The 14,102-nt window shown below is 35.8% G+C and overlaps 1 protein-coding gene across 1 annotated transcript in view; it reads left to right on the top strand.

The window, feature by feature from the left end:
* The first annotated feature begins 310 nt into the window (after window positions 1-310).
* Window positions 311-14,102, top strand: part of LOC126234734 (hemolymph lipopolysaccharide-binding protein-like) — a 34,265-nt gene continuing 20,473 nt past the window's right edge. Inside the window, exons 1-3 of the mRNA XM_049943479.1 lie at window positions 311-382; window positions 11,790-11,917; window positions 11,996-12,122. Coding sequence (XP_049799436.1) covers window positions 370-382; window positions 11,790-11,917; window positions 11,996-12,122 — 268 coding nt within the window. The 5' untranslated portion in view covers window positions 311-369. The remainder of the gene's footprint in view (window positions 383-11,789; window positions 11,918-11,995; window positions 12,123-14,102) is intronic.

The following is a 14,102-nucleotide window of genomic DNA, read 5'->3' as shown; positions in this document are numbered from 1 at the left end:
CCCTGTGCCAACTAACCCCGGTCTTCCCTACAAGTTTGTTATTTAAATAAATGTACAAATTTTTGCAATCGATTAGTCTCAAGCTTCCATCGTGCTGTTCAGTAGTGCCACAGCTGGAACCAGATGCTCGGGTACTTGTGTAGTATAAAACGGAATACTTCCAGTGGAATTAGTTTCCTCATTACGATTCATCACATGTCGCATGTGTTAGAGATACGTTATGCAACTGAGCTCTCCGTTTAAGGGCCGAGGTCGAGCAGATTAAGCTACCCCAGTTTTTATAAAGAGGCTTACAGCTGCCAGCAGAGGCACAAGTGTCCGAACCTCGCCGGCAATCGTCCCTGAGGCTCAGAATCCCAGCTCCACGACATGGCCTCCACAGGTACAGTGCAGGCTGTAGTAGGCTTTCGACATTATTAATGTTTTAGAGATACAATTTTGATACTGTTAATAGAACAAATGAAATATTATGAGGAACGTTTTCTGACTAGTATGAATAATGAAATTAATACTGTCTCAAGAAGCGATTGTAATATGAGCATAAAAAAGTAAAACAAGGGTAATGGAATGTAGTAAAATTTAATCAGGCTATGCTGAAGGGATTAGATTAGAAAATAAGACAATAAAAGTAGTAGATTCGTTTTGCAATTTGGGGATCAGATTAATTGGTGATGAGCGAAGTTAGAATACATCATTTCTGAAAAAGAGAAATTTGTTAAGAATTAATATAAATTTAAATGCTACGAAGTTCTTTTCTGGAAGTATCTGTCTGGAACGCGGCCTTGTACGGACGTGAAACGTGGGTAATAAACAGTTCAGAAAAACCGAGAATAAAAGCTGTAGAAACGTGGTGCTACAGAAGAACGTTAAGGATTATATGGGTAGATCGAATAACTGATGAGAAGAGACTGAATCAATTTGGGAAAAACGGAATTTATGGCACCCTGAGGCATCAAACAATCTTCAGTTTCGTAAAATGAGGGGGGTAAATTTTTTAGAAAGAGGCCAAGGGATGAATACAGTAAGAAGGTTCAAATAGATGTAAGTTGCAACAGCTGTTCGAAGAGAAAGAGGCTTGCACATGATAAAGTAGGACGGAGAGCTACATCAAAGTAGTCTTCTGATTAAAGACCATGATAACATCGGCAATAACCAATATTCTGTTTGGAAGCAGGAAATACTCTGATAGTAAAACGTTTTCTACAAATGCTTCTAAATACCGTTAGCTAATGTATCTAACAACTAAAACAGTTTATTAACATATGTTTACTAATATACTGAAATTTTTTCTTAAGTACAGTGTTGTGCCATGTCTTTACGTTTCTCTCAACAATGTGTGTGTGTATACTTAGTTATAGAAGGCTGTTTTAGACTCGCCCATGTCATCGTGAACTTATTTTAATGGACTTAGTGTTGTAGAATTTTCATAGTTTAAGATAAAAACCAACAAATTTCTGTTTAAGCCACTGGTACTTTTTTAAACCTAACTGCGATTTTTGATGCCGGCTAATGCCTGGCGATGTAAAACAGTGTATAAAAAATATTTGGGGAAAACGATATATTTGTCTTGCCCAAACTTTGATATATATTTTTTATGTTATTTGAAGGATTTATATGTGTAAGCTACTCGTTTTTGGATCAAATCAATTAGTTCGAGTGACCAGTAGTGACAAACCGACGGTGTATGAAAAATGTAATTGCGGAATACGCAGAACTGATGGAACGTTATTTATAGCATCCCATGTAATATCTGCCAACCTTTGAAGCTTGCACGAACATTTTTAAACATCACAGTCAACAAATCCTGAACAGAATAATAACAGAAGCCAAATTATTACACTCTTTTACGGTACTGTGGTAACGTTCTAACGCCTTAGAGATAATTTCCTGCGACTTGTCCTCGAAGTGGTGTGTTTCTTTATAGGATATGGGTTCCGCCTTTTTGCAAACACACTGTTTTTATTTTACCCAAACATGTTTCAGCACCTCTGTGCCATCATCAGTGGGTTTATGTTTAATAAAAAATGTAAAAAATGAAGATGTTTCCGGTTATATATCATATGCAAATCAAATGATGCAAATTTACATTTGCATACAGTTGGTCCTGGAAAACCATATAACGTGCTATCACGGTAAGAAGCAAAACGAACAAAAATTCACTTTTTACCGTTTTCGACAAACAATAACCCACTGATGATAACACAGAAACATGTATGGTTAAAAGAAAAAACAGTGTGTTGGCAAAAGTGCGGAGCCAATAACCCATAATTTATCTGAAAACGCGTAAAGAAAGGATGAGCGCTGCAGGTCCAAAAGATGGTGTGTCTGTGCCCCTAAGAATACAGCCATTCTGAAGAACTAGTTAAGTCGGCCAGTTGCTCCCTCAGACGTATGGCGTTAATAACTAAAGATCCGGACAAAAAGGATTTCAGACTGTTTGACCTATACATTACGGGAAGGTAATATCTACAGACACCATAACTTCGATGTTTTTCTATTTTACCTTTTAGAAGGTAATGTGTGTTGACACAGTGTTCTTCTCCTCATGGAAACACATACGCCGAATGTAAAATACATTTTCAACTTTTGTGGTCCTGTCCTCCTCAGTTGCGCGTAATACTACGGTATATTGATAATTTTCACTTATGGACCGTCTGACAGCAACTGAATAAAACACAATTTTAGTGCCATACGCGTTTCGCCTTTATTTTCTGCAAGGCATCATCAGTGGCCTGGAATATGTACATATGTTAGCTATTTTATTTACATTTTTGTCACTGTGCCTATAGGTTATAAACAGTTCTGGTGGTTGGTATTTCGTATTAAGTAGTCATGTTTTGAACTGTACTTACAGGTTGCGTAGACAGTTTCTTACATATTACGCTCCTGTTGCATTTTTGGTGTTGTTCTTCTTTCTATGAGCGCCAATTTGTTGTTTTTTCCGCATTCCACAGCACTATGCACTGAACGCTTGTTTTAATGCAATGTTTTGGTTTCTGTTGCCGACTGTCAATTGTTTTTGCCAAAGATCGAATATTATGCCAAAGTTATGAGTGTAACTATTGAAGTATGTGTGGTCTGTTCGTGTATGCATTTATGTGTGCGTTTGTGTGTGTGTGTGTGTGTCTGTCTATATATATATATGTGTGTGTGTGTGTTTGTGTGTGTGTGTTTTTTGGTGTCGTATTAATTTAATTTAATTTTATTGTATTTATTTATTTATTTTTGTTTTTGTCCAGTGTATGTGTGTGTGTTTTGATATATATGTGTGTTTTGATATATATATATATATATATATATATATATATATATATATATATATATATATATATATACTGTGTGTGTCTGTCTGTATTTTGGTGTCACGTAATTTTTTTTTGTTTTTTTTGTTTTTGGGGGAGGGGGCTGTGTGTGTGTGTGTGTGTGTGTCTGTCTGTATTTTGGTTATATATATATATATATATATATATATATATATATATATATATATATATATATATATATATATATTGTTATTTCCTTTATTAAGTGTAGTAGGGAGCCTGTGCTGATGTGTGTTTCTTCATTTATCACATGTTTGTTTTCTGCTATGGCTTTCTGGATGTGGAAGTTTTCTTGCATTTGTATAAGATGTTTGTCATGGTTGCTTATTCTCATTATTTTCATTTCTTGTTCCATGTTTGTGGGATGATGGTTGTAGTGTTTTAAATGCTCTGCAAATGTGGAATGGTTTGTTTCATACTTCCAACATCTGATATGTTCTTTGTATCTTGTCTCAAAACTCCTGCATGTCATGCCTATGTATACTGCATCACAACTTTGACATTCAAGTTTATATATTCCTGATTGTTGGAATTTGTCCCTCTTGGTAGCTGGCTGGCTTAGGTGTGATTGAAGGGTTTGCCCAGGCTTATATGCTATTTTGAAGCCCTGTCTCTTTAGGATGTTTGCAACTCTGTGCGTTAGTTTATGTGTGTAGGTCATGGTGTACCATCTGGTTCTTTTCTGTGTGGTGTTGTCACTGTGTGTGTTTGTTGAGTGTGTTTGTAAGTTTTCAGCTTGTGAGTTCTTTTGCATTGTGGAAATGTTGTGTTTGTTTTTTATTTGTGTTTTTATTTTTTGATTGAGCCTGTGTACCACATGTGTGTCATACCCAATGTTCCTAGCTATTTGTATGATCGTGTTCATTTCTTGTTCATAGTTTCTCTTGCTGAGTGGGATTCTGTTTAATCTATGTAACATGTGTCTTAGTGCTGCAAGTTTCTGGCTTTGGGGGTGGTTGGATGTGGAATGTATTATTGTGTCCGTGGCTGTTGGTTTTCTAAAGATGTTAAATGTATGTTTTCCATTTTCTTTTTTAATTGTAATGTCAAGAAAATTTATTTGATTTTCTTTTTCTTTTTCAAGTGTGAATATTATGTTCTTATGAGCTTTGTTTATTTCAGAAAGGAGTTCATCTATTTTTTCACTTGGCTCGTCTACCAGACAAATAATGTCTTTCATTTGTGGTTATCTTATCAAATATCTGATTTTCAAGGTGACTGATGAAAATGTTTGCTAGTGTTCCTGATATTGGGGATCCCATGGGCAGTCCATCAGTTTGTAGATAATATTCTTCCTCAAATTGAAAGTAGTTTTGTTCCATTGTCAGTCTGAGCATATCTGTTATTTCTTTTATTGCGTCTGTGGTGAGGTTGCTGTGGGATGAGAGATTTTGTTCTATGATTTCTATTGTTTCTGTGATAGGGATGGAGGTATACATATTTTCTATATCGAATGAAATCAGTGATGCTGTGTGTGGTACCTGTATGTTCTGTATGTTTTCTATTAGGTTTCCTGTGTTTATCACTGTTCTGTTGTTTTCTACTTTATAGTGTTTTGTAACTAACTTTTGGAGGTGTTTGGCTATGCGGTATGTTGGGGCTTTCTTGAAGTTGATAACAGGTCTCATTGGCATTCCGTCTTTATGTTAAGTAGTATTTCTGTTTGTCTGTGAGTGTGTGTTCAATGTTTTTCAGTGTTCGTTTCACATTTGCCTGGAATCGTGTAGTTGGATCTGACTTCAGTTTTTGTATCGCGTTGGTGTTTATGTATTCCGTGGTTTTTGTGATGTATTGCTCTTTATCCATGAGTACTGTTACATTTCCCTTGTCTGCTCTTGTTATTAATACGTTGTTGTTTGTTAACTTTTGTTTTAACCTTTTCATAGTAGCTGCTTCTGTTTGGTTGTTCTTATTGTGTGTCTGCTGTGTTTGTTTTATTATGACTTTTATTTCTTCTTTTACTAGTTCTCTTGTCAGTCCTATGTTTATTTTACAATTGTTTTGTTGTTCTTCACGTGTAAGGATGTGTTTGGTTTCTACTATGAGATTTTCTATGTACTGATTGTTTACTTTGCTATTGGTGCAGTGTTTCAAACCTTTTTCCAAGAGCATTTTTTCGTTTTCGTGTAGTTGTGTCTCTGTTAGGTTAACTAAGCGTGGATGGAATGTGTGTTGGTGTACATGTGGTTTCACACTTAAAATGTAAATGTATTTTTGCGTCCTTTTTACTGTTAGTTTCATTATCTTGTGTTTATGTTTGTTTTGTAAATGTTTAATTGCTATGTATGTGTTGTGCTCAGTTTTTTCTACTAGTGCCATGAAAACTGCGGCGTTTCCTACGTTTTTTGCCAATTCTAGATGAGTCTCATAGAGCATCATGTTTAGGTGCTGTTTTTTCGAATAGAGCATCTTAATTTCATGTAGTAACCAATATCGTTCTGCAAATGATATCGACTTTTGTGCCACTGTAGAACTGTTTTTAACCTTTACATTAATGTAACTTGCAATTAAATCGTTCTTTTTGCATGTTCTGTTGAATTTTATATGCTGTATCGTCTTATGGAGTCTCAGATGTATTTTCTTGAACCTGTTGTACACGTTGACAGGGAATGCTTGACATACCTGTATTGACATCTTCAACTGTTGTGGTCCTGTCCTCCTCAGTTGCGCGTAATACTACGGTATATTGATAGTTTTCACTTATGGACCGTCTGACAGCAACTGAATAAAACACAATTTTAGTGCCATACGCGTTTCGCCTTTATTTTCTGCAAGGCATCATCAGTGGCCTGGAATATGTACATATGTTAGCTATTTTATTTACATTTTTGTCACTGTGCCTATAGGTTATAAACAGTTCTGGTGGTTGGTATTTCGTATTAAGTAGTAATGTTTTGAACTGTACTTACAGGTTGCGTAGACAGTTTCTTACATATAACGCTCCTGTTGCATTTTTGGTGTTGTTCTTCTTCCTATGAGCGCCAATTTGTTGTTTTTTCCGCATTCCAAAGCACTATGCACTGAACGCTTGTTTTAATGCAATGTTTTGGTTTCTGTTGCCGACTCTCAAATGTTTTTGCCAAAGATCGAATATTACTGCCAAACTTATGAGTGTAACTATTGAAGTATGTGTGGTCTGTTCGTGTATGCATTTGTGTGTGCGTTTGTGTGTGTGTGTGTGTTTTTTTGGTGTCGTATTAATTTAATTTAATTTTATTGTATTTATTTATTTATTTTTGTTTTTGTCCTGTGTATGTGTGTGTGTTTTGGAATATATATATATATATATATATATATATATATATATATATATATATATATATATATATATATACTGTGTGTGTGTGTCTGTCTGTATTTTGGTGTCACGTAATTTTTTTTTGTTTTTGAGGGAGGGGGCTGTGTGTGTGTGTGTGTATGTGTGTGTGTCTGTCTGTATTTTGGTGTTATATATATATATATATATATATATATATATATATATATATAATGTTATTTCCTTTATTAAGTGTAGTAGGGAGCCTGTGCTGATGTGTGTTTGTTCATTTATCACAAGTTTGTTTTCTACTATGGCTTTCTGGATGTGGAAGTTTTCTTGCAATTGTATAAGATGTTTGTCATGGTTGCTTATTCTCATTATTTTCATTTCTTGTTCCATGTTTGTGGGATGATTGTTGTAGTGTTTTAAATGCTCTGCAAATGTGGAATGGTTTGTTTCATACTTCCAACATCTGATATGTTCTTTGTATCTTGTTTCAAAATTCCTGCATGTCATGCCTATGTATACTGCATCACAACTTTGACATTCAAGTTTATATATTCCTGATTGTTGGAATTTGTCCCTTTTGGTAGCTGGCTGGCTTAGGTGTGATTGAAGGGTTTGCACAGGCTTATATGCTTTTTTGAAGCCCTGTATCTTTAGGATGTTTGCAACTCTGTGTGTTAGTTCATGTGTGTAGGTCATGGTGTACCATCTGGTTCTTTTCTGTGTGGTGTTGTCACTGTATTGCTGTATTGACATCTTCAACTTTTGTGGTCCTGTCCTCCTCAGTTGCGCGTAATACTACGGTATATTGATAATTTTCACTTATGGACCGTCTGACAGCAACTGAATAAAACACAATTTTAGTGCCATACGCGTTTCGCCTTTATTTTCTGCAAGGCATCATCAGTGGCCTGGAGTATGTACATATCTTAGCTATTTTATTTACATTTTTGTCACTGTGCCTATAGGTTATAAACAGTTCTGGTGGTTGGTATTTCGTATTAAGTAGTAATGTTTTGAACTGTAATTACAGGTTGCGTAGACAGTTTCTTACATATTACGCTCCTGTTGCATTTTTGGTGTTGTTCTTCTTCCTATGAGCGCCAATTTGTTATTTTTTCCGCATTCCACAGCACTATGCACTGAACGCTTGTTTTAATGCAATGTTTTGGTTTCTGTTGCCGACTGTCAAATGTTTTTGCCAAAGATCGAATATTACTGCCAAAGTTATGAGTGTAACTATTGAAGTATCTCTGGTCTGTTCGTGTATGCATTTGTGTGTGCGTTTGTGTGTGTGTGTGTGTGTCTGTCTGTCTGTATTTTGGTGTTATATATATATATATATATATATATATATATATATATATATATATATATATATGTGTGTGTGTGTGTGTGTGTGTGTGTGTTATTTCCTTTAATAAGTGTAGTAGGGAGCCTGTGCTGATGTGTGTTTGTTCATTTATCACATGTTTGTTTTCTGCTATGGCTTTCTGGATGTGGAAGTTTTCTTGCAATTGTATAAGATGTTTGTCATGGTTGCTTATTCTCATTATTTTCATTTCTTGTTCCATGTTTGTGGGATGATTGTTGTAGTGTTTTAAATGCTCTGCAAATGTGGAATGGTTTGTTTCATACTTCCAACATCTGATATGTTCTTTGTATCTTGTTTCAAAATTCCTGCATGTCATGCCTATGTATACTGCATCACAACTTTGACATTCAAGTTTATATATTCCTGATTGTTGGAATTTGTCCCTCTTGGTAGCTGGCTGGCTTAGGTGTGATTGAAGGGTTTGCCCAGGCTTATACGCTTTTTTGAAGCCCTGTCTCTTTAGGATGTTTGCAACTCTGTGTGTTAGTTTATGTGTGTAGGTCATGATGTACCATCTGGTTCTTTTCTGTGTGTTGTTGTCACTGTGTGTGTTTGTTGAGTGTGTTTGTAAGTTTTCAGCTTGTGAGTTCTTAAAACAAAAGTTAACGAACAACAACGTATTAATAAAAGAGCAGACTAGGGAAATGTAACAGTACTCATGGATAAAGAGCAATACATCACAAAAACCACGGAATACATAAACACCAACGCAATACAAAAACTGAAGTCAGATCCAACTACGCGATTCCAGGCAAATGTGAAACGAACACTGAAAAACATTGAACACACACTCACAGACAAACAGAAATACTACTTACACAGAAAAATCCACAAGCACCAACACTCCGCAGTCAACCGAAAGTACATAAAGACGGAATGCCAATGAGACCTGTTATCAACTTCAAGAAAGCCCCAACATACCGCATAGCCAAACACCTCCAAAAGTTAGTTACAAAACACTATAAACTAGAAAACAACAGAACAGTGATAAACACAGGAAACCTAATAGAAAACATACAGAACATACAGGTACCACACACAGCATCACTGATTTCATTCGATATAGAAAATATGTATACCTCCATCCCTATCACAGAAACAATAGAAATCATAGAACAAAATCTCTCATCCCACAGCAACCTCACCACAGACGCAATAAAAGAAATAACAGATATGCTCAGACTGACAATGGAACAAAACTACTTTCAATTTGAGGAAGAATATTATCTACAAACTGATGGACTGCCCATGGGATCCCCAATATCAGGAACACTAGCAAACATTTTCATCAGTCACCTTGAAAATCAGATATTTGATAAGATAACCACAAATGAAAGTTTCAAAATCATATATTGGTACAGATACGTGGATGACATTATTTGTCTGGTAGACGAGACAAGTGAAAAAATAGATGAACTCCATTCAGAAATAAACAAAGCTCATAAGAACATAATATTCACACTTGAAAAAGAAAAAGAAAATCAAATAAATTTTCTTGACATTACAATTAAAAAAGAAAATGGAAAACATACATTTAACATCTTTAGAAAACCAACAGCCACGGACACAATAATACATTCCATATCCAACCACCCCCAAAGCCAGAAACTTGCAGCACTAAGACACATGTTACATAGATTAAACAGAATCCCACTCAGCAAGAGAAACTATGAACAAGAAATGAACACGATCATACAAATAGCTAGGAACAATGGGTATGACACACATGTGGTACACAGGCTCAATCAAAAAATAAAAACACAAATAAAAAACAAACACAACATTTCCACAATGCAAAAGAACTTACAAGCTGAAAACTTACAAACACACTCAACAAACACACACAGTGACAACACCACACAGAAAAGAACCAGATGGTACACCATGACCTACACACATAAACTAACGCACAGAGTTGCAAACATCCTAAAGAGACAGGGCTTCAAAATAGCATATAAGCCTGGGCAAACCCTTCAATCACACCTAAGCCAGCCAGCTACCAAGAGGGACAAATTCCAACAATTAGGAATATATAAACTTGAATGTCAAAGTTGTGATGCAGTATACATAGGCATGACATGCAGGAGTTTTGAAACAAGATACAAAGAACATATCAGATGTTGGAAGTATGAAACAAACCATTCCACATTTGCAGAGCATTTAAAACACTACAACCATCATCCCACAAACATGGAACAAGAAATGAAAATAATGAGAATAAGCAACCATGACAAGCATCTTATACAAATGCAAGACAACTTCCACATCCAGAAAGCCATAGCAGAAAACAAACATGTGATAAATGAAGAAACACACATCAGCACAGGCTCCCTACTACACTTAATAAAGGAAATAACATAATATATATATATATATATATATATATATATATATATATATAAAACACCAAAATACAGACAGACAGACACACACACACACACAGCCCCCTCCCCCAAAAACAAAAAAAATTACGTGACACCAAAATACAGACAGACAGTCACACACAGTATATATATATATATATATATATATATATATATATATATATATATATATATATATATAACACCAAAACACACACACACACACACATATACACAGGGCAAAAACAAAAATAAATAAATAAATACAATAAAATGAAATTAAATTAATACGACACCAAAAAACACACACACACACACACACACACACACACACACAAACGCACACACAAATGCATACACGAACAGACCAGAGATACTTCAATAGTTACACTCATAAGTTTGGCAGTAATATTCGATCTTTGGCAAAAACATTTGACAGTCGGCAACAGAAACCAAAACATTGCATTAAAACAAGCGTTCAGTGCATAGTGCTGTGGAATGCGGAAAAAACAACAAATTGGCGCTCATAGAAAGAAGGACAACACCAAAAATGCAACAGGAGCGTAATATGTAAGAAACTGTCTACGCAACCTGTAAGTACAGTTCAAAACATGACTACTTAATACGAAATACCAACCACCAGAACTGTTTATAACCTATAGGCACAGTGACAAAAATGTAAATAAAATAGCTAACATATGTACATATTCCAGGCCACTGATAATGCCTTGCAGAAAATAAAGGCGAAACGCGTATGGCACTAAAATTGTGTTTTATTCAGTTGCTGTCAGACGGTCCATAAGTGAAAATTATCAATATACCGTAGTAAAATACATTAATTGAATTCCTATGGTTAGTTTTAGGGAGAAATTGATACTTTTTGAGCAACTAGAAACAATTAAAATCTAAATTCCCACCTCTCTCTTCTAGACCTTAATAAACTGCATCTGTTTTTACGGCATATTGTATTGTAATCATTAAAACATTCATACCGAAGCTTTACAAGTTTCTTAAGGAAATGTGATAATTTGTACCGTATATATTAGCGTATATAAACCGTGAGCTGAAATGGAAGAGGACATATATAGGCAAGAGTTAAAGCAAAGACAAGTTCAATGTCTAAACGTAGTGGGAGCTGATTTCCACATCTTCAAAATAGAATATCGTCTCATTGCAGGTGACCAACCGTATTCTGGTATCGGCAATCTGAACATAGAGTCCCGCCGTTGATTTAGATACAATGTGTTCTCTCCTTCTACAATGAATGGTGCTGTCGCCGTTATATCTGTATCATAACGTTGTACCTAGAGTAGGGTTCTGCTATGTATATATTTTTCTCCTGACAGATTTGTCACTTGTGGTATGAGGCACAAGTTGTTAAACATATAGGCTATGAACACATAGCATTCCAAAGTTATTGTAGGCTAAAGAGGCATGCACTTATCTCCTGGTTTGTTTTCCAGTGTCGACGATGACTGGTATAGTAACCGTGTTTACTCTAACAATTGTAATCGCGACACTGTCAACGTCTGCAGCGCATTCTTCGGGAGCAACTTGTCAACAACACCCGACGTTGCATTCGATTGTTAAAGTAAGTGATGGAACGTATTGTATGAGTTAACAAAACAAAGAGCCTTGTTCTGACATGATGTTCACGCTCCATTTATAGACAACCGTAACTCCTAGAGAACCAAAGCCAGGACATGACGGTGAGAAAGCGGCAGGTTGCTCGGTATACGAAGTGGAGGTCACGAATCACATCACGATAAGCCTGGGATCTGAGGCAGCGACAAAAGGTGAGAGAAATTCCATTGCTTTTTATAGTCAGCGGCGTTTGACTACAACCTCTTTTCCAAAACTTACTTTTTATTAAGATTTTTACTGATACATTTGTCTGTTACTCTTAGTACAAACGAAATCCCTGAAAGTATATCACACACAAAAAAGTGAGTGCTATTTCCTGCAGTCTTTGTACGTATAATTCGGCTACTAATTTCCATAACAAATTAACGTAAAGGAAGTACAGATTCTGCCAAACGAATAGCGCCAGGCAGAAATATGAGTACTAACATGAGTAAGCATATAGTTGCGAAAACAATAACAATCTATGTCGACTAATACTTGACATATTAAAAATATTTCCTCACACTCAGAGCCAAACGGTTGATATCGAGAGTCCTGCAAATACATAGATAGTTGTCGAAAATTTCTGAAATAATTTACCTTTCAATTTTCGATATTATTACGACTGAAAAAGTAATTTTAGTAATAATTCAGTTATCAGAACTTAACTCGTACTTACAACGCTTATTTAATTAAACAACAATTTCTATTGCTAATAAATGACGGCTACAAGGGTCCTATCTCATTGATAACTTTTTAACGGTGCATCAGTTACACGGTGATAAAATATGTCCCATTACATCTGTAAACAAATTAAAATACTGGCTGTCTTTCTATGGATCATCTCATATAAACGTCTGCATACGTTTGAAGTACAATTGATTGACGCCGACAAAAACGTTTAACGAGTATATAGGTTCGTCGGTTGGGCGCATAAAAACTATCGACAGTACTTTTGACCAAGAGCATGTCTGCCTTCCTGCAATTCAATATTTTTTGTTTGAAAAAATGTTTCGCGTAGTATTGCCAAGCTTCTTATTTTTCTGTACTCTTTATCTTGGAGGGTGTGTTAACACACCTTAAATATCGCTATTGTTCTCCCAGAGCAAATTATAATTCAGAACATTTGCAGTTTACCTATATCCCTGAGACGGCAAATTCAGCAGCACAAACTACAGATACTAAAATACAAGGTAGGGACCACGAGGTGTGTGTACAGTAGGAAGGCGCACCGCTGACGCCAGAATGAACCCAATCAGGGCTCAGTAGCCCGTATTGCCATAACGTATTGTGCTGTAATTGCGTTTACGACTGAAAAGGTTATTTACGGCAGCGTAAATTTTTATTAGTGAATGGCGACTGAGACAGAGTTACGTCATAATTATCAGTGTACTGAGATATTACTTAGAGTAAGTTTTTAAGTGAAAGATAATGGTTTTCTGCGTGATCCCCAATTCTATTAACCATAGCAGACAAGTACGTCGTGACTTCTAAATGTATTTAACACATTCTACGTAGCCACGTTTTCAAAGTAACAGGACAGAGGCGGGTCTGTGACCGCACTTTGCCTACCACTGTCTCCCAAAGAATTGTTTCATTCTGAGCTGTAAAGCGAGCGAAATCCTGCCAGGTAGTGCATGGAAGAAAGAAAGAGATTCTGATAATTTAAGTGTTAATTGACTGGCATAAACGCGAGATGAGACAGAACTGTAATCTTCTGAGATGGACTTATCATCTACAGGAAAGTGAGTGCGAAATAAGGAATTTGTAGAGATTGTTTCGGAGATGGGAGACATTTTTGAGAATTGCACCAAATACAAAGGGGAAAATGTTACACATTTGAAGGAAAATGTAGAGCTGTTAGAGGTGATTACGAAGTATCTTGCTTATAGAGTCAAATTCGAACACACTGTACGTCAGATAAGTGATGATTACAAAGAAAAAAAAATCAATTGTTCTTAACCTGACTGCCAAGAAATACTTTTTTCGTTGCAGTTAATGCAGAGAGATCAGCTTCAGTTGTACTAGTATTTATTCAAACCACGACGGGTTTCGAGGTGTTAAAAATCCGTCTTCAGGTATATGAAACTGTACAGTTTCTTACACCTGAAGATGGGATATTAAAATCTCGAAACTAGTCGTAGCTTTAATAA

Source organism: Schistocerca nitens, chromosome 2 (genome assembly GCF_023898315.1).
Source record: "Schistocerca nitens isolate TAMUIC-IGC-003100 chromosome 2, iqSchNite1.1, whole genome shotgun sequence".
Classification (NCBI taxonomy): domain Eukaryota; kingdom Metazoa; phylum Arthropoda; class Insecta; order Orthoptera; family Acrididae; genus Schistocerca; species Schistocerca nitens.
Note: the sequence above shows the minus strand (reverse complement) of the source record. Positions and strands in the feature narration are given on the sequence as shown.